Source organism: Saccostrea echinata, unplaced genomic scaffold (genome assembly GCF_033153115.1).
Source record: "Saccostrea echinata isolate AGI-Se365-2 ecotype Australia unplaced genomic scaffold, CSIRO_AGI_Sech_v1 ptg000046l, whole genome shotgun sequence".
Classification (NCBI taxonomy): Eukaryota; Metazoa; Mollusca; class Bivalvia; order Ostreida; family Ostreidae; genus Saccostrea; species Saccostrea echinata.
Genome location: NW_026889795.1, coordinates 6,796,721 through 6,824,331, shown reverse-complemented (window position 1 = coordinate 6,824,331; position 27,611 = coordinate 6,796,721). Strand labels below are relative to the sequence as shown.

Below are 27,611 nucleotides of genomic sequence, written 5' to 3'. Positions count from 1 at the left end.
ATTTGCTCAAGTAGAAGTATGTTGTATTTTAATTACTCAGTAATAAACATAATAAAACAAACCCTTTTCCATTTCTTATCCTGTATCAGCCCTCAACCAATATAACCTGTAGGGCCTTTGGCCCTCTGGCTGATATATTTGGTCCTCTGGCTGATATCTTTGGCCCTCTGGCTGATATACTTGGTCCTCTGTCTGATATCTTTGACCCTCTGTCTGATATCTTTGGCCCTCTGGCTGATATCTTTGGCTCTTTGGCTGATATCTTTGGCCCTCTGGCTAATATCTTTGGCTCTTTGGCTGATATCAGTGTCTCTGGTTGATGCAGGATGTGAACAGTGATATCTGGAAAAGGGTATGCATTATTCTCTATACACATGTAATATATATATATATATATATATATATATATATATATATATATATATATATATATATATATATATATATATATATATATATATATATATATATATATATATATATATATTAGGGATGTCAAAATAATTTTTTCCTTAGCCGATCATACGATTGCATTATGCGAACTAGGGGTGGGACGATACACATGTCTTGCGATACGATACATATCTCGATACGTGTATTACGATACGATACGATACATATCTTGATATTATAATAAATAAGAAAATTGTAATAAAATGAGTATTTTATTTGTCTTCTTGACAAAAATCAACAAAATATTTTATAATAATCAATTCACATTTCCTTTGAAAATAATATTATATGAATATTGTAATCTATTAGTATCATTGATTGAAAATTAAACAAAATCAATATAACATATTTCATTTGAAGGATAGTCAAATATTCGGAACATTTTCTGAAAATAAAATTTTATTTCAAACTTTATTGGAACATACTCAAAAACCTTTTTACTTTAATATATTTAAAAAGTAACATCAAAATTAATGCTACGTAACGCATGGATAGCATGATTCTATGAAATAAATTTAGAAACCTAATTCTCCAAAATTTATTATTGCTGTACTTTATATACATTCATGGAAAATCTACAGTTTTTTTGTTGAGGAAAATTATCGACTGTCTGTGAGGAAAGACTGTTTCTCAATTTTTTGATGAGAATTCCATCTCATCTATCATTCATTTATTGCATTTATTTAGTTAAAATAATATTCGAATGTCTTTTCATTATTCGATCGTTGGTCCATTCAACTGATAGTCGAATAGTCGACTATTAATTCGTTGACATCCCTAATATATATATATATATGTCACAGAAAAAAATATTCATGAATGAAGTGGCAAGAGAAATGGAGAGGAGAAGAAATGAAGAGGGAGATTTCAGGTCCAGTGAAGTTGAGAGGTCAGAGGTCAGGCCTAGTGAAGTTGAGGGGTCAGAGGTCCTGCCAATAAAACCCAGCAGTGCCAGCAGTACTAGCATAGCTTCTAGTTACTTCAATAACAAGATTACCATACCAGAGGATGTAGAAGTAAGTAATTATATAGCTTCTAGTTACTTCAATATCATATAGCTTCTAGTTACTTCAATAACAAGATCACCATACCAGAGGATGGAGAAGTAAGTAATTATAAAGCTTCTAGTTACTTCAATAACAAGATCACCATACCAGAGGATGTAGAAGTAAGTAATTATATAGCTTCTAGTTACTTCAATAACAAGATCACCATACCAGAGGATGTAGAAGTAAGAAATCATATAGCTTCTAGTTACTTCAATATCATATAGCTTCTAGTTACTTCAGTAACAAGGTCACCAGAAGTAAGTAATCATATAGCTTCTAGTTACTTCAATATCATATAGCTTCTAGTTACTTCAGTAACAAGGTCACCAGAAGTAAGTAATCATATAGCTTCTAGTTACTTCAATATCATATAGCTTCTAGTTACTTCAGTAACAAGGTCACCAGAAGTAAGTAATCATATAGCTTCTAGTTACTTCAATAACAAGATCACCAGAAGTAAGTAATCATATAGCTTCTAGTTACTTCAATAACAAGGTCACCAGAAGTAAGTAATCATATAGCTTCTAGTTACTTCAATAACAAGATCACCAGAAGTAAGTAATCATATACTTCTAGTTACTTCAATAACAAGATCACCAGAAGTAAGTAACATATAGCTTCTAGTTACTTCAATAACAAGATCACCAGAAGTAAGTAATCATATACTTCTAGTTACTTCACTAACAAGATCACCAGAAGTAAGTAATCATATACTTCTAGTTACTTCACTAACAAGATCACCAGAAGTAAGTAATCATATAGCTTCTAGTTACTTCAATAACAAGGTCACCAGAAGTAAGTAATCATATAGCTTCTAGTTACTTCAATAAGAAGATCACCAGAAGTAAGTAATCATATACTTCTAGTTACTTCAATAAGAAGATCACCAGAAGTAAGTAATCATATAGCTTCTAGTTACTTCAATAACAAGATCACCAGAAGTAAGTAATCATATAGCTTCTAGTTACTTCAATAACAAGGTCACCAGAAGTAAGTAATCATATAGCTTCTAGTTACTTCAATAACAAGGTCACCAGAAGTAAGTAATCATATAGCTTCTAGTTACTTCAATAACAAGGTCACCAGAAGTAAGTAATCATATAGCTTCTAGTTACTTCAATAACAATATCACCAGAAGTAAGTAATCATATAGCTTCTAGTTACTTCAATAACAAGGTCACCAGAAGTAAGTAATCATATACTTCTAGTTACTTCAATAAGAATATCACCAGAAGTAAGTAATCATATAGCTTCTAGTTACTTCAATAACAAGGTCACCAGAAGTAAGTAATCATATACTTCTAGTTACTTCACTAACAAGATCACCAGAAGTAAGTAATCATATAGCTTCTAGTTACTTCAATAACAAGATCACCAGAAGTAAGTAATCATATAGCTTCTAGTTACTTCAATAACAAGGTCACCAGAAGTAAGTAATCATATAGCTTCTAGTTACTTCAATAACAAGGTCACCAGAAGTAAGTAATCATATAGCTTCTAGTTACTTCAATAAGAAGATCACCAGAAGTAAGTAATCATATACTTCTAGTTACTTCAATAAGAAGATCACCAGAAGTAAGTAATCATATACTTCTAGTTACTTCAATAACAAGATCACCAGAAGTAAGTAATCATATAGCTTCTAGTTACTTCAATAACAAGGTCACCAGAAGTAAGTAATCATATACTTCTAGTTACTTCACTAACAAGATCACCAGAAGTAAGTAATCATATAGCTTCTAGTTACTTCACTAACAAGATCACCAGAAGTAAGTAATCATATACTTCTAGTTACTTCAATAACAAGATCACCAGAAGTAAGTAACATATAGCTTCTAGTTACTTCAATAACAAGATCACCAGAAGTAAGTAACATATAGCTTCTAGTTACTTCAATAACAAGATCACCAGAAGTAAGTAATCATATACTTCTAGTTACTTCACTAACAAGATCACCAGAAGTAAGTAATCATATACTTCTAGTTACTTCACTAACAAGATCACCAGAAGTAAGTAATCATATAGCTTCTAGTTACTTCAATAACAAGATCACCAGAAGTAAGTAATCATATACTTCTAGTTACTTCAATAACAATATCACCAGAAGTAAGTAATCATATAGCTTCTAGTTACTTCAATAACAAGGTCACCAGAAGTAAGTAATCATATAGCTTCTAGTTACTTCAATAACAAGGTCACTAGAAGTAAGTAATCATATAGCTTCTAGTTACTTCAATAAGAAGATCACCAGAAGTAAGTAATCATATAGCTTCTAGTTACTTCAATAACAAGGTCACCAGAAGTAAGTAATCATATAGCTTCTAGTTACTTCAATAACAAGGTCACCAGAAGTAAGTAATCATATAGCTTCTAGTTACTTCAATAACAAGATCACCAGAAGTAAGTAATCATATACTTCTAGTTACTTCAATAAGAAGATCACCAGAAGTAAGTAATCATATACTTCTAGTTACTTCAATAACAAGATCACCAGAAGTAAGTAATCATATAGCTTCTAGTTACTTCAATAACAAGGTCACCAGAAGTAAGTAATCATATAGCTTCTAGTTACTTCAATAACAAGGTCACCAGAAGTAAGTAATCATATAGCTTCTAGTTACTTCAATAACAAGATCACCAGAAGTAAGTAATCATATACTTCTAGTTACTTCAATAAGAGGATCACCAGAAGTAAGTAACATATAGCTTCTAGTTACTTCAATAACAAGATCACCAGAAGTAAGTAACATATAGCTTCTAGTTACTTCAATAAGAAGATCACCAGAAGTAAGTAATCATATACTTCTAGTTACTTCAATAACAAGATTAACATACCAGAGGATGTAGAAGTAAGAAATCTTTAATCAATATACAGAATAGACACATGGCAGTCAAAGTTTTCAGACATTTACATAAAAAAATAATTATAAAAAAAAATTCCACTGTCTCTCCCTCTGAGACTTTCTCTCTTTACAAAAATTATACAGTTAACATTATGTTCAAAATTTACTCCAATCAATGCTACATAGACACCATTTTAGTCATATATTATATAAAGCTCACACACAGATATTTTGGAGTTTCTGAAACATTTAAAAGTGTATTCTATTGAGAAGGGGGGGGGGGGGGGTTACCCAGTCAGAACCTTTAACCCAATTTGGATCTCTTGTCCATCCAGTGCCCAGCATCATCAGGTATTATTATTATTAGCTTAAAAAACAGTTTGATAATTAATGCTCATTAACATTTAGTTGAAAAAAACTTTAACTTAGAGTACATGCATATATACATACAACTATCTTATTGACATTTTTTATTTAAAATGTTGAATTAAAACAAAAAAATATGTAATGTGTAATTTGCTCAGTGGATACCTGTTTAAGATTGATTGATGAGGGTTCATTACTGAGTAAATTGGCTCACACAGTGTGGATGGCTTAGGGAGATTGAACACAAAAAAGTTTTGAATGTGTATAAAAAATCTATACATATTGTATTAAGCCGCTAGAGATGAAGATTTATCATGTTCAGTGTCTGTTATTTTAACATTTTATAGAATTTTTCATCATCTCTTAGGGTATGTTTTCCTAAATTAAACAAGTTTCAGTTTATTTAGGATTTTTAAGGATTTTTGCCATTTATTTTTACATGGTTTTACAGAACTAGCTGGTTTTATTGTTATGTATGGGTCACACAGAAATGCAGAATAAACAGGATAAAGGAATTTTTTTGGTCTTACTTTCTTCACTATAGGGCTCTGTAAATTAATTTAAAAATTTATGAAACAAACTGTATAGTATAGATGCATCAATTCAAATCTGTTTTGAAATTAAATTGATAAGCATAGGATATGTTTACACTGACTCCACTTTTCTAAGGCTAATTAATTCTGTTGTCTTCATTTATTTTACCTGTATTAGGGCTGTGTGTCCCTTTGCTAAGGGGGATAAATCTGAAATTGAGAAATGTCTGTGATTCCTTCATAAGAAATTCAACATGATTGTTTTGTTTTAATTACTAAATTGTCTTGAATTTTATTTTTGCTGCCACAGTTTGTCATTATTAGAGCTTTTCCCAATTCAGTGTGCATATCTTCAGTCTCCTGTAAAATCCATTATGTATAGTTGGAGCCCACTCAGAAAGGCCCTGGGTCCCATTTCATAAGAGGTACATGTTTACCAGCTGATTGTATTCATTGATTCTCCATTACCACCCAAAATTACAAAATATATATTTGGATAATTATATAAATACTAAACTTTCTATTTACATGTGTATACCTGTGTATTGCAAAACAGATATACATAACAAAACATCATAAATCCCAAACATGATGCATTTTAATATACATATGGGTTAATTTTCCTGATATTCCCCAAAATGTTGCTAATTTTCTCAATTTTAACAACCCTGACCCCATCACCAAAGAACTGTGTAAAAGCCCTGCTGTAAATTATATCATTACATACTGATTCATGTTTTCTCTAATTTATATTTTGTCAAATTAAAGAAACGATGTAATAAATATATATTAGAATACAAAATTATTTCTCATACAGATACAGACATCAGTAATCCATATGCTTCACCTTCTAGACACAATTTATAGGGAACAATATTTACATGTAATACAGTAAAACATGGCTACAGGTAACACACTTATAGTGAATTCACACAGTGGTCAGTGAATGTGATTTTTATTCCCTGTAGATTTAAAACATAACTGTAAACTTAATGGATATTAACAAAATTATTATGTCTGTAATGAATTAAAAATGTTTGTCCCTGGCACTTCACTATAAGTTACATTATTACATGTATAAACCCAATTGACGGTGTGATCCGACTTTCCATATCACCAGAGTGTGGTTTTTGGAATTCATATAATCCCTCTCTGAAAATGATGACATAATACACCATATGCATGATGTTTTTTTTTGTTTTTTTTTTTCCAAAAGTTAATTTAAAAAACGTTTTGTTTAATGGATAACAGTTGTATAATTGATCCAAGAAGTTTTCTTTTATTATATTTTGCTAATTATATTGGGGTATATAATAAATTTATAAATGACCTGAAAGTCAGATTTTAATTGAAAGGGTGCCCCCCCCCCCCCCCCCCCCACAGTTGTCCATGACAGATCTTTCCAATTCTTTTCTTTAATCTCAGATTATGTTAATGAGCAAATTTTTAATCCAAGTAAAAGATAAGCATGCCCTGCTCAGACAGGATTATCAACACTGAGATATTTGAGTCTGATAATATTCTATCTGATTTTCAGCATCCAGTTTTCAGTTTTAAAAAACTATGGGCCTTCACTGGGCCAGGGTTCCTTATGAGTATTGCATACCTGGATCCAGGAAATATTGAGTCTGATCTCCGGTCTGGATCTGTGGCTCAGTTCAAGGTAAGTATCTTTTGATTATCCACAAGCTTCTAAATTGGTTTTATTTATAATGGATTAATCAGATTTAAAAATGTTTTAACATTAAACACATATTTTAAAATTGAATTGATTATAAGCAATTAATAAATCATGATTATTCAAAACTGGTTTATCAAGTTATTTTCAGGGAAACTCCAGGTCTTGGAAATGCTTAAGGTTCATAAATCCTCTGCTCACTCATATGAAATGTTGATTTAATCTTTGTGATTTTCAAAAAGAAATGCATTTTATAAGTAAAATCCAAACAATTTTAGCATAGTTTGTAGGGCAAAATTGTACAAAAAAGACATTTTAACTTGATAAATTTATAAAGGAATAAAAGACATCTACCTCTTGAAGAGTTATCTCTCTTATCAGAGTATCAATGAACCTTAAGCAGGAGTCAACTTTTAGTGCTATTGATGTTGTTATTAGATTGATATTTGTAAATCACAAGTACCACCAAAATAAGCATGATAAGTAATCCCAGATAGAGTGACATGTGTATAGCAGAGTATACTGGGATACTAATTGATGACTTATCAATAGTTAATTAATAGATGACGGAATGTTACCTTCATCTTCACATGTTTTGAAGATCAGGATTTTCTGTTATAGTTGCTATGGATACTGATGTCGGCCACATTTCTCGGCCTCCTGATGCAGAGGCTTGCGGCCCGCCTGGGGGTAGTGACTGGGATGCACCTGGCAGAGGTCTGCTACAGAAGCTATCCCAGGGTTCCACGCTTTGTGCTGTGGTTCATGGTAGAAATAGCTATCATTGGTGAGGTGCTGTTAATATAACTTTGATGGGGGGGGGGGCAAGGTCACTTTGAGGGTGCATTTCTGAAAGACTTTAATTTATTTCAAATGGACAGTTTCTGTCATGTCTGTACATTCATAACACAGGCACTTGACATTTTAGATATTTTTTCTTTTATTCTGATAAAAAAATTCCATACTATTATATTATTACGCTGTGGAATTCTTTTAGCAATAAAGAAAAATATCTAAAATGTCAAGTGCCTGAGGTTCATAGTCAGTATTTTACTACATACTTAAGAGATATGTCATGAAATTCAACTGTCTGTTGTAAAAATTATAAGGCCAAATAAAAAAAAATATGTGTGTTTCTGGTAACATGCCAAAAAAAAGGTAGGTAGGTAGGTAGGTAGGCAGGCGAAACTTTTTTTTTTACTTTACTTTAATTTTATTTTGAAAGCATCAGTTAATTATTCAGTGTGCTGTTTTTTGTCATATAGTTTGTGCTTTACATGTCCCAATACAGACAAACCAAACAAGACAAATGTGTACATCCGTACATGTATATACTTGAAATATGGAGATAACGAACACTGTATTCAAGCTCAAAGTCCATTAAAACAATACAAACACTGACTTCCAAAAACATCAGAGATGGGATCAGGTGCCATGGAGGAGTGAGTATCCCCGCTTCAGTTGTGAAAACAGTCTTGTTGTGACTGGACTTTTACAACTAGCAGTCAAAGGTGTTTTTTATTTTTTCAACAACAAAAAAAGAAAGAAAAATCATATTAAAAGAATTTTTAGACTCAACATTTAAGATAGGCAGGAAATTATTGGGACAGTCATAGAAATATTGTGTTTTTAATGTTTTTTACAGGATCAGATATGCAGAAAGTGACTGGGATTGCTCTAGCATTTTATTTATTTTCACAGAATCAGATATGCAGAAAGTGATTGGGACAGTATAGCATGTTATTTATTTTTTTATAGGATCAGATATGCAGGAAGTGATTGGGACAGCTATAGCATTTTACCTGTTATCAGATGGAAAGTAAGTTTCAATTACATGTATACAAACCTATATACTACTGAATGCAACTCTGATTCAAGCATACCAACCTGTGAATTCCCCAGTATGAAATATTATATATAATGTTGACACCTTGACACCCCCCCATGTGAACATGGTGAAATATAATTACATTTATAGTTTGCTATCCAGGATTTTTCTTCTGAAATATACATGTAACTATCCCACGGGGAATCTTATGTATGTAGTATACTTATTTTTACTCCTGGGATTCTTCCATTATGATATCAAATCGTATTTTATCACCAGGACTTCCCTGTATTCAATATTTGTAAATTTTCCATTGGAACTCCCCTGTATTAAATATTTAATTAATTTTGTAATCTTTCCACCAGAATTCCTCAGTATGAAATATTTGTAATCATCCCACTGGAATTTCCCTGTATGAAATACATGTATTTGTAATTTTCCCACCACACAGGGTTCACTTATATGATATATATGTAATTTCCCTGTTAATTTTGTCTCCAGGATACCCCTGTACGGAGGTGTACTGATTACTATCGCAGACACGTTTACTTTTCTCCTCCTGGACAAGTACGGTCTACGTAAACTGGAGGCTTTCTTTGCATTCCTTATCTTTATCATGGCTGTCACATTTGGATATGAGGTATGAAATATGAATGATTTAATCATAATTGATGTTGTAAAACTAGAATAAAATCTAGTGTAATATTTTTGAAGATTTGCACTTATTATTGAAAAATACATGTTAGTGCACTGAATGCATAATACTGCTACATTGTATTCCTTAATATTTAATTATTGCATAATATCAAAAATTACATAAAATAATGCGCTTTGAATTTTATGTTCCTTAAATACATGTAAAAACTCTAGATCAACAGTTAAATCATGAATTCATATTCTAAAATAAGGAATCTACAGAATGGCACATTTTGGTGATATTTTAAGTATCTTGAAAACTTGTGGATTATTAAGCTGAATGGAATACAGAAATTAGGTAATAGATGTATAAAGTTTACTGTACATCCAAATGAAACCTTTGCTTTTTCCAGATGAGAAATAAGGTATAAAAGTGCCTGATGTTCCTATAGTCTCTGAATTAAATGTTATGGTCACTACTGAAGAAGTCATAACTTAACATATTAAACATTTGATAAAGCACTTTTCCACACATCATCTTTAGATATTTATTCTACAGCTTCATCAGTTTATCCTTTGTCTTTCTAATGTAAAACAAAGTGACGTTTGTTGTTTACATTAAAGTGTATTTATTTTTCCCTGTGATCTTTAAATGTTTTTGTCTGTTTGTAGTATGTAATAGTTAAGCCTGACCAGCCATCCCTACTAAAGGGGATGTTTATACCTTACTGTGAAGATTGTGGCCCAGAACAGGTTCTACAGGCTGTGGGCATTATAGGAGCAATCATCATGCCACATAACATCTACCTCCATTCTGCTCTTGTCAAGGTGTGAATCTTTACATTAAAATCTTGAATAAATACTTTTCCACATTAAGCCACATAACATCTACCTACAATTCGCACTTGTCAAGGTGTGAATCTTTCATTAAAATCTTGAATTAATACTTTTCCACATTAAGATCAGGCATTTTTTTTTGTTAATTTATGTACTTCTATTTTAGATTTTTTTTAATTTTATATCTGTCAGTAATTTGTTATCCTTTGCAAGGCTAAGCCATAGAAATGTAATGATCCAGTTGCATATATAAGGGGCCACTTTGATTTTGCAATAGTGTAAACGTATTACATTTGGTTGTGTATTTTTTTAGCACCTTTGGCAGAAAGCATATTCGGCTAATTCAAGTACAGTGTTTAATGTCTTACACATAAATAAGAACATTGAGAACTGAGCTAAATCAAATCTAAGCTAACTCAATCAAAAAGCAATTTCTGTCAAATACTGTACACGCTTAATATAATACATTTATAGTATTCCACTTTGCATCAGTGACTTTAACCATGCAGAGGGATATATTGCTTAGCTAGTCTGGCCCCTGTCCCTGTGTACAACACTTAATTATGAAATCTATATTTTTTGTCATTTATGCCTGTTTCTCTTCAAATAGTATGTCACTTAAGTATCTCATCTTTTTTTAGTCTCGAGATGTAGATCGATCTCGGAGGGATCACGTCCGGGAAGCCAATAAGTACTTCTTCATTGAGGCAGCTATTGCTTTGTTTGTATCATTCCTTATCAATGTGTTTGTGACTGCAGTATTTGCCGAGGGATTCTACGGGAAAAATGTCACAGAAGTGGTAATTTCAAAGATTTATTATTTTACACAATTGAGGGATTCTGGGTGTATAGTTTTCTGATTAATTAATGGAAGAATCAGCTAATGAATGTTATTTTACTTTTGTTTTCAGTATGATAACTGTTTAAAAGTTGGTAACCCTCATGCATCCATTTTCAATGTAAGTATTGCAGAATGTCTTCATCACTTTGTAAGTTGACAGTCCTCCATGTTACTAATCTTATCATATGAAAACTTGAATGATTCAATGATTGAGATTTTATCTGTCAGCTGTCTTGCTTTTATTTCATTCAAACTTTCTAAAACTGTCGCAAGTAGAAAGAGGGACAAAAGTTTTCTTATCCTTTGTGTTGATTAAATTTGAGGATGTATAAAGAATAATAATTTGAATTTCATTTTAAGAACATAACATAAATATTTGAGAACCTAACCCCATCCTCATCCATCCATTATGGAATGTTGATGAGCATTTCTATTTCTGTTACACAAGAGAAATCCTACAGTTTTGCACTGGATTTTTTGTTTTAAAAGTAACCAATTAGTTAATTTACAATAAATTTACAAGTAAAAAAAAAAAGAGAAGAAAAAAAATTGAACTGAAGATATTGTCATTTGCTCTAAATATATTAACTGAGGCAGAGCATGTAAGAGATAGGGGCATGTAAAAAATTTCAGTAACATGATGTTTTGACATTTTTCTTACAATTTAATTTCAGACCACTAAACTGGAGGTTGATATCTTTCGAGGGGTAAGTATACAGTATTATGCATGAATATGGGTAGCCAGAAATTAAAATTCAGTCAGTGAATCTTTATAGTGTTTGAATGTTATTTTTTTTTGTTATATCAAAATTTATAGCTCTCTACTCTGTGGTAATTAGTTGAAATACTTGTACCTGCCCAGTAATTGGCAGTACAAAATCAGTCAATCTTTGTAATAATTAACATTTACTAAAATGATCACATTTTTAAATACTTTAAAAAAAATCAACATTTCATGCAATATAAGCATGTTACTGAAATTGTCATCAAAGAAGGAATAATGATTGACATTTTGATCAGTGATTTTCCAAAATATGGCTTAAATACTGTCAAAGCGATTTAAAACAATAAACTGTGAATCAATCTCAATCAGTGAACTTGCAAGACTCTTACATGTATTCAGTCTCTGGGATTTGTCATATTGAGGAAGCTGTTACAGTTTAGAAACCTTGTACTATGTAAACTAAATTTCTGTCAAACTAAAGAAACCTGAACTTTAACTTTAATAATGAAATGAATTTAAAATTACAGGGTGTGTTCCTTGGTTGTCAGTTTGGGTTGGCAGCTATGTATATTTGGGCAGTTGGAATTCTGGCAGCAGGTCAAAGTTCAACGATGACTGGAACATACACAGGACAATTTGTGATGGAGGTATTCTTCAATAGCTTCAGTTTCAAAGAAAATTATAATGCGTGTATTTGAAACCTGATTGATGAATAAAGAAGGTGTACACTCAGTACCAGTGTGCCAGGTTAAAATTTTCCTAGTTATTTGCATTTGAAGCCTTACCTTGAGCAGCCTTGCATGGATACAGTAATCAATGGATACATTTTATCAGACTTGCTTTGTATGCAACATGTGAGTTATGATTTTCAGATGTTTAGCCATGTACATGTTTACAAATGGTTTTTGAATCCAATCCATTTCTGGGAAACAGTAAACCCTACTTGGACCATGGTCCAAACTTGCATGGATAATGCATCTATAGATGCTTTTTTTCCAATCATGCTTCAGATCCTAAATCTGAATTATGTTTTCAGGATGAGGGAATGAGTTAAATGTTTTTGAGCAGGATCAAAAAAGTATAAGGGTTACCCAGACCATTTAAACATTCTCATAATTATGAAATTACTAGATTAATGTACTCTCTTGAATATTCACTTGATATAGGACTTAGCCTCACTTATTAAATCATATTTGCTGAGGTGACCTTTACATCCCTTGATTACTTTATGTAACCATTTTGTTTACTTGATGATTTGAGTTCTTTTTTCGCAGGGTTTTCTGAATCTTAAATGGAAGCGCTGGATGCGTGTGTTATTCACGCGGAGTATTGCCATACTTCCTACGATCTTTGTGGCCACATTCTCGGGGATTCAGGATTTAACGGTTATGAATGACATGTTGAATGTTTTAATGAGTCTACAGCTGCCTTTCGCCCTTATTCCTATACTCACATTCACAAGTTCCGAAAACATCATGGGGGAGTTCAAGAATGGAAGGTATGCTTGTCTTATGTCTGCGTAAAATAAAGAAAAGATTCCATAATTTTATTGTTAATGTTGATTCTCAATAGATAAAAATTTACGAGTAATAGGATATAAAGAAATGCTTAAAATTGACTGGATTTTTATTTTATAAAATGTAATTTATTAAGAACACTTTAAACATCATTAATATACAAGAATGATAGGTCAGCAAATAAAGAATGAATGGTGAATGAATGGATAGAAAGAAGGAAGGAGATGTGAGTAAGTGGAGTGGGGCCTTAAATAGCTTGTGGCAACAGAGTGCAAAAAAAAAAATGGTGACCTTGAAATGTTGCGGGGGGGGGGGGGGGGGGGGGTCAAAAGATCCATGTTGGATAAAAAAACTAAATTCAGAAAGTTAGGGGGAGGAGGATGAAGACTTCTAAAGTTTGTTCAATCTTATTGTCTGACATGGATAATTACACAAAGAATTACATATAGTATGTGAGACTTTTTGCTATTCGAATTTAATTAATAAAATGTTTCTTTCTATTATGATAGTACTTGATAATCAATTTTAATCAACATTCCTCACATTTAGTTTTTAGGGAGGGGAGGGTTCTTGATAAAAACTATGTAAATTTAGTTTTTCTTTTTTTGGGTTAGACATGGAACTATAAATAAAGACCACTTCTCTTTTTTGTAGGTTTATGTCCATCTTTACTGGTGTGCTGGCCATTGTTGTGATCGGAATAAACCTTTTCTTTATAATAGAGTACATTCAGGGCCTGCCTGACCATTGGGCAGTCTATTTAGTAGTGGCCATTCTAGTCCTTATTTACATTATTATTCTTCTGTATCTGGTAAGTTTTCCATTTTTTTTTTCATTTCACAGGATTTATGTAGGAAATATGCTATTGATTTTCTTCTTTCTTTGTGGAATAAATTTCCACTAAAATTGTCACAGTGTATTTTAAAATGCATGTAAGATATACCAGAGTTGTGGAAAACTGTCCGTCATGCTGGCAAAAGCGGCAAAAAATGCATATGACCGGTAAAAATGCTATCGATGTTGGTCCAAATGACCGGCACCTTTTTTGGTTAATTTTTTTTTTCCATTTATTATCGGCGCACTTCCCAGCATAATTACTTATATGCGATTGCGTAATACTTTTCTTAACACGAGATCGAGGCTATTGATGAAAGCGAAAGCAGCATGGTGTCGTGACCTATTAAATTTACAACTGGGACAGAATTAGGTAGAAAACATAATAAAGACAAGCTAAATATGAAAAATTTCGATAGAAAGAATTCAAACACAGTTGGGGAAAGCAGTAAATCTAATACTTCTGACTGTCCCGGATTTCGTTTTTTCATCGATCGTATTGATATCTTTATTATCGATGCACAGAATTTCTTCAATTTTTCTAGGTTAATATAATTCTCAAGTGCATAATTGTTTTAAAAAATATGTTTACTATGCTGAATTAGCATTGTCACCAGCCCCAAAGCGGTGAAATCTAGTATTGTTATAAACATGATTAAAAAAAAAACGAAAACGGAAGAGGACTTGTGGAGACTGAATGTTATATATTATTATTAAGTAAATAGATGTGTAATGAAGTAAATAAATGTTATGCTTTTTTAAAATTTTGCAATCTACTATTTCGGACCAGCAACAATCACTTCGGACCGGCTTATTTTGTCTTCTTGCCAGTCCAAATGACTGGCTATCTGAAAAAGTTTTCCACAACTCTGATATACATTGGCAATCCAATCTTATTTTATATCCAAAGATCAAATCAAGATTGTCACTCCAATGAATTATGACCCCGTGAAAAAAGAACATTTACAGTGTAGGGACCAGATTTTTGTTTGTTATCTATATGAAAATCCATTTGTAACTGTAGAACTGTGTTTGATGATTGAATGTTATGTTGTTTTATTCTTCCCTACCCCCTTTTCCCTTCATTAAATAAAAAGAAATGTTATTTTAAAATGCAAAACTCTCGAAATGTAAGCACTCTTACTTCTTTTGTTATGTTTGTTGTGTTATTTTGAGCCACATAATAACAACATTTCTGAATCATAATCACTTGTCACTTAGGTGAGCAATTTAGTTCAAGTGAATTATATATAGCTAAGTGGTCTTTTTAATTTTAATTGTAGATTTGGTTTTGTTTAATAACCAATGGAATCCAATTCCTTCAAAGAATACCTGTAAGTAATCAAAATTATTTTTCTTTTGCTTTTATGATAAAACTTTAAGTATAAAATACTGCTAGAGTAAATGCAACATCTAGGGCCCTTTCAACTGCAGGGGGAAAAAATGAGTAAATGCATTTTCTATGTAAGATTGGCAGATCATCCATTACCCTCCTTTCACTTAAATTAAAAGAAAAACAGAAAGAAATGAAATGTCTATTTTCAAAAATGTTAAATTATTTTTAGAGTTTTATTCACTTTTAACACTATCATATAAGGACATTAGAGACCCCCCCTCCAATTCCAAGTCTGTTGGAAAGGCCTAAATTGATATCAGATTACTTAGATACTTTTGTAATAAATTTATATACATGAATTCCAGTCTTTAATGTAGAGAAAGAAAAGGCTATGACGTGATAGAGTAATATGCAGACAGATTTTTCCTCAAACAGAATGGGTTTCTCCTGAGAAAAGTCTCAATATATTATATTTACATATTTATTTGTAAATGTTTTCTTTTAAATAAGTTAAACACTATTTCAACAAGGTATTTGGCTCTATGGGATTTGATCACATGACCAACCTGTATTTACATCCTGATAAAAGATTAAACAAATGAAACCTTATTTATTAAAACAATTTAAAGAGATCAGAATGAAGGCTTATAACTCTTAATTACATAGAATAAATATTTAGAGGATATTTAATGTTTTGGATTTGGATATTTTATTTCACAAGTGAGACAGGATTTTCTTTATATTTTAACAAGAGCGAAGCAAGAGTGAAAATAAATGTATAAAAAAAAATTAAGCCCTGTCTATAATTGAGTAAAATAAATTCCATATTCAACTAGAAAACATTGAATTTTGTGTTCTTTACATTTCTTTGTTTTTTCCTTTGCCATTGTCTTCTTGTAATACAGTGTCATAGGCTGAGGTCATAGTTGAACGGTTGTGACATCGCAGCTTTAATAGTGAGTGTGAGATGGGAAAAATGTAAACATGGACTTCAACATGTTTGAAGAAACTATGACAGTTTTATTCTCTGTCAGGATGGTTTATTTACTCTCTCTTATAACAGGCTAGAGTTTTTTTTCTTTACAAAACTTTTTGTGAAGGGAGGAAAATTGAGAGTATTGCTACACTTCTGAAATTCTTTCACACTGTGACAAAATATCATTTTGATATTCTTTCACACTGTGACAAAATATCACTTTTATTAAAAAAAATTATTTTCAGTATTTCATGGTTAAAAATATGATAAACATGTATATTTCTTTAGGTAAAGTAGATAGGTAGTGAACCGTACTGAACCCATTGGAACCCAGTGAAATCAAATTTAACTCAAGGTTTTTACCCACCACCACCACCACCACCACTTTTCTTTTCAATCTCTTGTTGATGTCTATAGTATCTACCATACACATACTTGTTATTTGTTACATCTAGGTTTGTTGTATTTTTCTAATCCATGTAGAATCTTCTTGCTTCACAAATGATAAAACCATCAAGACAAATTGATTAAATTTGATTTCAAACACAAGTTAAATGGAAAAAAAGAGAAATCTCTCAGTCAAGTAAGACCTGTTCGTAATCATAAAGAACATATATTTGTTAAATCAGCATGATTATTTTTTAAGTAATCACAAACTAAACTTGGTCTTTAACTTTCACCCTTTCATCGATAGATATAAAATATAAGTTTATCTGTTGAGAAAGACATTTTGATCATCACCCTCACCTTTTCAAATAAGAAAAAAAAATGTTTAAAATAACACTATTAGAACTGATGGACCTTAACCTTTGTCCTTGAAATAGATAAATAAAACAAGTTTATATCTATTCATGATTTGCTGTTTTGATTATCTCTTCTAATTTTATAGATGAGAAGATGAGGTTAATGTTTTAAATTTACCTTTTGTTGGTGTAAGAAGGTTAAATTTATTGTTGTTAATATGTACAAATTATGTTAACACATTGGTCAGTCAGTAAGTCTTTTTTTTTTTACTGATACTGCAGTCATCTTTGACCTCTAACTATGAAACATGTTTATATCTGTTACTGATATGTTTATTTGATTACTTCATCTGACTTCACTTTAGGTAAAGCAGCAGATGAGATTATACGAGGGTCGTTCAATAAATAATGCAACAAACAGTATATCATAGTAAATATAGATCAATTTAATTTTATTTTTTCACAGTTAAAACGTTCAATTAAACGGGCTTCTAATCACAGAAAACTCCTTGATTTTTCCTATTGTCCTCGCAAAGAAATTCACTTTTAAAAGTATGCATGGTCACCACACTGAGTTGAAAACTGTTTAAAATGATCTCCGCCAAGAAGATGAAAATTAGAGCGTATGTGAATACTGTGCTTCTTTACATAAACCGCCGAAGAACTCATATTAAAGATATGAATTTTATATGTGGAAAGAAAAGTCTTGAACGGTATATAGTTTTCAGATTGATTCAGAAATTCAAAAGTAAAAAAGGGGAGTTAAAATATAAAAGTCAAACTGGTCGATTGAAATTTGTAGGGACACCAAAAATTATCGATGCAATGTGCAACATGATATCTGAAAATGTCAGATTTACATCCAAAGAAATTGATAGAACACATAAGCATTTCATCCTCATAACATTTTATAGAATTCTGACAACGGAAATGAATATAATAATATTTCTATCAGATATGTTCCTTACTTTTTTAAAATTGTCTAAGAGAAATATACGCATTAAATGTGCCAACGGTCTACTTAAAAACAAATATTTTAACAAAATAGAAGAATTGTTAAATTTGCGTGATGGATAACGAAACATGGGTGCGCATTTTATAGCCAAAAAAGGAAGAATAATAATAAAATGTGGAATCAAAGAAAAAGCTATTGTTCTTATTATTGTAAAGAGAAACAAGGGGCTCCAAGTATCGTTTATTAGTTTTTATTTTATTCAAGAGGTCCAGTAAAACATTAGATACACGCAAAGGAAGGACCATCAATGGTAACTTTTATGTTCAAATTGCACTGAGGAAAGATAAACAAATTTCCTGCAAATGAAGTTCAAATACCGTGCCCAGGGTAATTTTCTTGCACCTGGCAATGCTGTTGCAAATAAGCACAAAGAAATAAATGAAATTCTGAAGAAAAGAAAGTTAACAGAGCTTTACCATCCCCCCATATATTTGCTAGACCTCAGCCATTGTGAGATTTTTTTTATTCTAAAAATTCATGAAAACAATCCAGGAAGTTTGTACAATATTAGATATGTCATGGAAAGTGATATTCATCAGTGTCTTTGGGACATTCCTCAAGATGGGTATGCTGAGGTTTTCTGGTCATAGGTACGAAGGCTTAAGACATGTGTAAAGGATAACAGGGAATGCTTTGAGGGATTGAAAATGTTTAGACTATGTATTACGCACTTTTCGTACTGTGAGCTGACCTATTGCATTATTTATTGAACAACCCTCGTAAAATGAAAAAAAAAATTTCAGTTTAAGTACATTTGACTTTTATTTGACCCTATGTTTGGAAATGTGAGTTGATGTAGGCTGTTACAAATTGTAAATGGTATATAATTACCATTTGATTTGCAGGATCTTAGTGCCTTGTATAATGAATGGGTAACTTACAACTCATTACGACAATCAAGCTTGCGTTTTATTAAACTAAATACTTCATAGTTTGTCCATATTTATTGAAATACAGTGATTTTTTTGTAATTCCTTTTCAATTTCCTTTGTTAGGTCACCTGATTCACTCAGGTGACCTATTGCTATCCGTTCTCGTCCGTCGGCGTGCGTCGTGCGTTAACATTTGAACATTTTTAGCTTCTTCTCTGAAACCGCTTAACCAATTTCAACCAAATTTGGCATATAGCATCTATGGGTGAAGGGGAACAAAAATTGTGAATTTCATGGTCCCTGCCCCCCTGGGGCCTGAGGGGTGGGGCTAAAACCACCAAAAATAATGCAATCTTTAAAAATCTTCTTCTTTACTCCTGGACATCAAGCAGTCAAACTGTTGGCATCATTGTAATAAGCATTGAGCCCTCTACCAAAATTGTGAAAATCATGGCCCAAGGGTCAGGGGTTCTGGCCCCAGGGTGGGGCTATATAGATCATATAGTGAAAGTGCATTATTTCTTTGAAAATCTTCTTCTCTGCTCCTGGGTATTAAATAAGGTAACTAAGTACATAGTTATGATGAGCAAGAGTGCCTCTTCCAAAATTGTGAAATTCATGGCCCCAGGGTCAGGGGTTCTGGTGTAAGGGCGGGGCTCTATTGATTATATAGTGAAAATGCATTAATTCTTTGAAAATCTTCTTCTCTGCTCCTGGGTATTAAATAAAGTAACTAAGTACATAGTTATGATGAGCAAGAGTGCCTCTTCCAAAATCGTGAAATTCATGGCTCCAGGGTCAGGGGTTCTGGCCCCAGGGTGGGGCTATATAGATCATATAGTGAAAGTGCATTATTTCTTTGAAAATCTTCTTCTCTGCTCCTGGGTATTAAATAAGGTAACTAAGTACATAGTTATGATGAGCAAGAGTACCTCTTCCAAAATTGTGAAATTCATGGCCCCGGGGTTAGGGGTTCTGGTGTAAGGGCGGGGCTCTATTGATTATATAGTGAAAATGCATTAATTCTTTGAAAATCTTCTTCTCTGCTCCTGGGTATTAAATTAAGTAACTAAGTACGTAGTTATGATGAGCAAGAGTGCCTCTTTCAAAATTGTGAAATTCTTGGCCCCAGGGTCGGGGTTCTGGTGTTAGGGCGGGGCTCTATAGATTATATAGTGAAAATGCATTAATTCTTTGAAAATCTTCTTCTCTGCCCCTGGGTATTAAGTAAAGTAACTAAGTACATAGTTATGATGAGCAAGAGTGCCTCTTCCAAAATTGTGAATGTCATGGCCCCAGGGTCAGGGGTTCTGGTGTTAGGGCGGGGCTCTATCAACTATCTAGTGAAAATGCATTAATTTTTTGAAAATCTTCTCTGCTCCTGGGTATTAAATTAAGTAACTAAGTACAGTTATGATGAGCAAGAGAGCCTCTTCCCACATTGTGAATTTCATGGCCCCAGGGTCAGGGGTTCTGGTGTTAGGGCGGGGCTCTATCGACTATCTAGTGAAAATGCATTAATTTTTTGAAAATCTTCTCTGCTCCTGGGTATTAAATTAAGTAACTAAGTACAGTTATGATGAGCAAGAGAGCCTCTTCCCACATTGTGAATTTCATGGCCCCAGGGTCAGGGGTTCTGGTGTTAGGGCGGGGCTCTATCGACTATATAGTGAAAATGCATTAATTCTTTGAAAATCTTCTTCTCTGCTCCTGGGTATTATTTAAACAAACTAAGTGCATGGTTATGATGCATAAGGATGCCTTTTTTAAAAATTGTGAATTTCATGGCCCCAGGGTCAGGGGTTCCGGTGTTAGGGTGGGGCTCTATTGATTATATAGTGAAAATGCATTGATTCTATGAAAATCTTCTTCTTTGCTACTGGAGATTATTTAAACAAACTAAGTGCATTATTATGATAGGCAAGGATGCCTCTTCCAAAATTTTTAAATATATGGCCTCAGTTTTTGGGGTTCTTGAGGAGGGGGGGGAGGGGGGTTCTATTGATTATAGTGAAAATGCATGAATTCTATTAATTAATCATTAACTAATCCTGTCTGTTCCTTAGTGTTGAGCTGATAAATAAATTGCTTAGCTATGATGAAGATGGGAGCTTTGAACAGAATTTTTAAATCTTGTTGTCCTAGGGACAGGGGTTCTGGCATAACGAGGAAGGGGAGGGGGGCTTTTGATAATATAGTGGAAAAGTGTTAATTCTTTGAAGTCCATAGTTATGATGATGAAGGTAACTCTTCCAAATTTGTAAATTTCTTGACCTTTGGTCTTGGGTTCTGGTGTTAGGGTAAGGCTTTGTTGAATCTGTAGTGAAAATGCATTGTACCTGTGAAATTCTTCTCTGCTTCTGGGCATATCGAAAGCAAACTGAGTAAAAGTTTAAATGATATAAGTAAGCGTATTTCTACCAGATTTTTGAACATCTGGACAATTTGTCTAAGCATTCTGGTCCTGGACAGGGCTCTATTAATTTATATTCTACTGAGAGAAGTTATTCCCCTTTTCCATTCACCTTTGTTAATTAATCACTGTAAATAATGTATTTGAAAGATTAATAGAATAAGATAATTATGCAAGAATGTTTATCGTATAATTCAAAAAGTACTTTCTTAGTTTTAATAATCAGGCAGACCTGTAAGTAATAGATAAATAAAAATGAGACAAAAATAACTTATCTTATTAAAAGTTCTTCAAAGACCATAAGAGAGGTCAATGCTAGAGGTCTTAATATGGGTTTAAAAAAAGTACAGAAGCACTAATAGTTTGTTAATAGTCTGCATGGTGATAATATTAAGTGGGGGACAGATTAGAACTTAAGTTATGAGTTGATACTGAATACTAGACTAATTATTTTGTTGATCCTGATCTTCGTACTTCTCTTGCTTTAGGGCAACAAAGCTTCATCTGTCAGTGTATTTAACTTCTAAATTGTTGTATTATACTCAGGTGACCGTTAAGGACCTTGGGCCTCTTGTTTTAGTTTGTTGTCACACTGTGTATGTTGGCATATTTGTCTTTAAAGGTTTAATTTAATAGTAACAAAATTTAGATGACCGAAGAATGAAAATAAAGTGAAAATAATGAACAGTGATCGTTCTCAAAAAACCTACATACAATTATACAAATCTGTGAGCAGGGCATAAAACACGGACTTCCTAAAATTCCATAGATGGGATCAGGTGCTTAGGAGGACTAAGCATCCCCTGTCAACCCGTCACACCTGTCTTGAGTTTCTTTAGGGTAAAAGGACACTGTAATATTATTTTCTCCATCTATTTAATTGTCCTTGAACTCTAACTTTGTTTATTTGATAGACAGGAAATTCTGCCGTGGATGAAACAACTCCACTTCTGTGATTTCAAAGGTTTCTTTTTGTTTAGTTTGTTTTGTGATTTGCATGCTTTTATTTCTGGATTATTTCTTGATTTATTCATGTATTACTAAGTTTTTTTTTTCTTTTCTCTTTTCTTTTTTGCATGTTGCAGTCATCAGTATTTCTATTAGTATACACAAACATCGATTTCTGTCTTACAGTTGTTTGTTGTGTATAGTAAAGCTTTACAATTTTGAGGATTTATTGATATAGGATATACAAGTACATGTATTTTTCATTTATGGATGAATATAGAAGGATAAATATCTTAATGATTATAGTTGAAAAAAAAAATCACAGTAGAGATTTGTTATTTTGGTTCATACAAATTTGGTTTGTTTCTCTATTTACTAATATCAATAACATGAAAGAAGATACCAAATAGCCAAACTGTTTACATTTGCTCTCTAACTTCTTGCAGATGTATAACACACATTTAAAATGCATTTACAGGAAGCGTCTCTATAGAATATTAATACGTGTTTGAAAAATCAACAAGTATTTTCCAAAGCAAACTGATATTTATAACATTATAATTCATACATGTACATTTGCCAGTTTCTTCAGATACAATCAACTGTGATGTGTCATAATCGATCACAAACGAATGACAGATGTTTAACTTTAGGAAGTTAGTTGTATTATTGTGTATGCTTAAACTTATATGCAACTCCCTTCAAATATGAAACAAGAGCAATGTATTTGTATGAAGCACTATGTTTGTCCTTATTGTCAGGAACGTTTACCGACTGAAAACTAAGAAACGGAGAAAACGTATGCCCCCACTTAGTACAGAGGTTGCTTAGGACTAAGGGAGTCTAATACAACAATTTTACAAGATCACAGCTATGAGACCAGGTTATGTCTATGGTTACGTAGAAAGATAGGTACTATATTCTTGTTTTGGTGAGGATAAAATGACAAATAAATATGAGAAGTTTACTCTAAATGAAAAGAAATAATAAAATTCTGCCCAAGTCTTACATACATGTATCTAGGAAAGAACATTGAAGGGAATGTACATGTCAACCATTTGTTTTATGTCTCCGAACAGCAAAAGGAAATTTTCATTAAACTGGTCAGATTCACCCATGGACCAATTCTCCTCGAAACTCATAGAAAAAGTACCTTGCACAAACTGTGACCTTGTAGAATATTTTTGTTATTATTTAGCCAGGAAGACATAAATGTATATAATTGATGAAATCCTTAAGATTTAGGGTTGTTATTGTTTATTGGGTAGGCAGGAGGAAAATAGAGTCAGTAAGAGGAAAATTGTGTACACCCTTTTGCCACCACCATTGTTATGAACATTTGGATTCACTTCTAATTATAGAAAATGACCCCTACCCCAGAGAAAATATTTCATATTTTTTAATTAAATGACAGCATTTAATACTCACTTGTTTCTGAATGCATTTGATCTGACTGTTAAATTAACAGAATTTCCATGAATGAATTTAATGTTGTTGAAGTAATACCTTGTAAATAATAGAAACTATTAAAATTATTTCTCATTATTTTACATGTACGGTATTTCTGATAATTTTACCTGTATCAAAGTTTAAAGAACCAATTTCTTCATGAGTGGTAATATTTAACAATTGTCAAATATCTGAATCTATACAAAATATTTATTTCATTTGTATAAATTCTGAAGAGCTTCAAGCACCTGCTACAACTGACTGCTTAAAGAAAGTATCAACATTTTCTTTTCAGTGTTTCTCCTGCCTCAAACCAATAGACACTTCCTATGTGCTCTCTGAGAGTGTTTCTGGCACTAGATTAGACTTGCAGGAAGATCTTCCAGACTTTGGCTCCACATCAATTACTACGGTCAATGATTAAAGTTAACCACTTGAAGGAAGATCTTCCAGATTTTTGCTCCACTTCAATGATGAATACTAACCCAGGAACAACATCTAGATATAAGCTCACCTTCAACGACTGCCATCAATGGTTAAAGTCAAAGTTAATCAAGAAAGTTCTTCCAGAATTTTATCTTAATTTTAATCACTGCCATCAATGATTAAAATTAACCAAGAAAGATATTCCACACTCTGGCTTAATTTCAACCACTGCCTTCAATGATTTAAATTAAATTTAACCCAAGAAGATCATACAGATTCTGCCTCAGCTTTCAACCAATGCTATCAAACAATATCACACAAACTTGACTCCATTTTTTTCCACTGCCAGTGATGAGAAGAATCAATTGTTGATCTGTTTACTTGGAAACTTGGAATGAAGATCATCTTTATTTAAGGAAAAAATTATTTTTGCAGATCTGTATTTCTATTGTGACCTCATGTGGGTGCTGATTTATAGAACAATTAATATGTTGAATTTATTAGGATAATTATTAGTTCTTATTAATTATTTTTGACAGGGGGTTAAATATCTGTTTATAGGAAATGTAATATAACTATCAATTCTTATTTATTATCTTTGACAGGATGTTAGAATCTGCTTAGAGTAAATGAGAATTTTTTTTTTTAAATTAAAAGTATTTATTGAATGTTTGAAAATCTGAATTTGAAAAAAAATTATTAGAAGATACAAATATAATTTTATGTATCAAATATTTTGAGGTGTAAGATTTTTTGAGACAGCTGAGGTATTGATGAAATTGAAACCTACCAGGCTGTAAAAAAAATTTTTTCCATGGGGTCATATTTCCATAGAATCCCAATTTCTGTTCAATATGCAGGTAGAAAATTACGCAGATTTCTTGGATTACCATTGTATGTCTTCAATGTACTTTAGTCCGCTGTGACAAATTTTAATGGAAAATTTGTAACTTCATACATAGTGAGACTTAATCTGATGCGGAAAGAAGTATGTCTTCAGCATTGAATTACAGGTACATATTAATCTGTAAATCTAATTTTATTTGTTTGACCTAAATATTGAATCGATTAGATTCTATAATATTGTATTATAAGGAGAAAATATTCATAACCATAATGGTTATTTGTTACACCTATGTCATTGATGCTGACTTTGGATATACATGTATATGTTAATCCAAATATAGCTATCTAAATCCATACAGGATAAAAATGAGGGTGGTATATATGCCAAATGTTGCATAAAAGATGGTAGATTGGTGGTGGTGTTAACATTGAAATATAGGATACGTTGTTATACATTCTTACAGCTCCTCTTCTCTATGAAAGCCAAATGCATTGTGTTTTGCGGCTTTTAGGGTTTTTTAAAGTCCTGCTTAGCTGAATGTTTTTTTCTAACCTTTATAAGCAGAAATCAACCACATTACTCGAGGAAACATTATAATTCAAAGAGTCTAACATTTTGTGGATTTCGAATAACAACTGAAATAAATATTGAAAGTGAAAAATTTACCCTATAATTTAAAACGATTTAACAGTAAACGGAAGCAATATTTGCAAAGAACCCTTATGATTTAAGATTATATTGATGTGAAACAAAAACGAATTCTGATGTTGAAAGTAATCTCACATTCCAAAAACTATAAAGATATTGTTGACAATGGTGCTTGATATTATGATATTTATAGCAATATTTTTATACAATATATTATTATATTAATAAATATATTTTTCAACTTATATATTTCTAATGTTTGGGCATTGCTTCTGTTATTAAACCAAGAATACATTTATAATAGCAAACTGATTTTTTACCACTCAAGGTATTGATGTTGTTTTGTTACATGGTTATTTTTTTTATATGTATACAAAAGAGTATCTATAACATTTTGCAGTGATTACTTTAACCTGTGAAGATGCTTGACAGTTTTTAGCTCGGCGCTGTACAATTAATAATCTGGAACCAAAAATGCAATCACTACTTTTTGCTCATTGTTCATGAAGATCTCCATACTATCACATATACTTTTGAGTCATTTATTTACTTATTTACTTTTGTTTTGTTTGTTTGTTTGTTTGTTTGTTGTTTGTTTTTTAGCTTTTCTTATCTTTAAAATTAAATGATTTTTGTGATTTTTTTTATATTTTCTCTAAAATATTGATTGATATTGTAACTGTAATAGACTTTTGCCAATTAAGTACATTGTTATTATAGTAATATATTTTCCTTACCACTTATACTGATTTGATGCTATGAACTTTCCTTGTTTTGATCTGATTGTACTGTTTATTTTATTTTGTTGTTTTGCTTTTTTTTTAAATTCATTATACAGACACACACATCATTGTAATTTTCTTTTCTTCATAGTTTTATAAGCAAGGTGGACTTAGTGCATTGTAATTAGATTTTTTTTAAGAATAAGATTTTTTTTTTTTTTTTAGAAGATTACTAGAAATCGTTTCTTTCATAAAAACTATTTGAAAGCATAACTCATTTCCAAATAATTTGATTGAATTTTAAAGGATGATATTGCTTTGACAAAAGTGTTAAGGCTTCATGAAAGCTCTGTAATATAAACACAACAGGTCAAGATAAATCATATATTTTCCAAAAGGGTGTTGCTGTGTTTGTAAACTTTGGAGAGTGGTAGTGGTTATATAATAACTTGTATTACAGAAGGTTTCAGTATATTTATGTTTTAACTATGTGTACTCTAATCTGGTAAGTAATGTCTCTCCAACCTTATAGGTATTTAATATATACATCTGTTATTGGTTAGAATCTCTTTTCATAAAGGTGCTTTGAATTTTGTTTGTTTTTACATTTGTTTTATGCAATTGGGAATTGTACCATGCCTAATCTGGAAGTTTTATCAAAGATTCTTATCAATAATAATGTCAAACCAGATGAATAAGAAATTACATGTAACTGTCTTCTCTAGACGGTATTGTTTCACTTGGATAAATTTTGATGCAATTTCTTAAATCCAAAATTTCACTCAGATGATAGAAAAACTAAGTTAAATCACATCGTACTGATTAGTATTTTATCACCGAACTAAGTTAAATCACATCGTACTGATTAGTATTTTATCACCGAAATAAGTTAAATCACATCGTACTGATTAGTATTTTATCACCGAATACAAATTTGTATACATGTACCTTCTAAATATAATGATTATTGAGATATTTTTTTTTAGGTATTTAATGTATAGTATCTATAAAAATTCACATGTTCACCAACCTCCGACAACTTGTGCGTATTTGCATTGCTTTGGGATGCTATGACAA

At 31.8% G+C, this 27,611-nt stretch overlaps 1 protein-coding gene across 2 annotated transcripts; it reads left to right on the top strand.

Annotated features, from left to right (window-relative positions):
* The first annotated feature begins 1,260 nt into the window (after positions 1-1,260).
* On the top strand, positions 1,261-26,697 carry LOC133202053 (natural resistance-associated macrophage protein 2-like). Of its 2 annotated transcripts, XM_061337831.1 has the most exons (15): positions 1,261-1,469; positions 6,782-6,907; positions 7,544-7,709; positions 8,681-8,741; positions 9,252-9,390; positions 10,059-10,214; positions 10,865-11,023; positions 11,135-11,182; positions 11,739-11,771; positions 12,316-12,435; positions 13,063-13,286; positions 13,960-14,116; positions 15,423-15,473; positions 22,409-22,458; positions 24,187-24,290. In XM_061337831.1, exons 1-14 carry the CDS (start codon positions 1,269-1,271, stop codon positions 22,448-22,450), a joined length of 1,683 nt encoding a protein of 560 aa, XP_061193815.1. In that variant the 5' UTR covers positions 1,261-1,268; the 3' UTR covers positions 22,451-22,458; positions 24,187-24,290. The 2 variants fall into 2 exon arrangements, with proteins under 2 accessions (XP_061193815.1, XP_061193813.1); XM_061337829.1 differs by lacking the exon at positions 22,409-22,458 and having other exon boundaries at positions 24,187-26,697.
* The last annotated feature ends 914 nt before the right edge of the window (positions 26,698-27,611 follow it).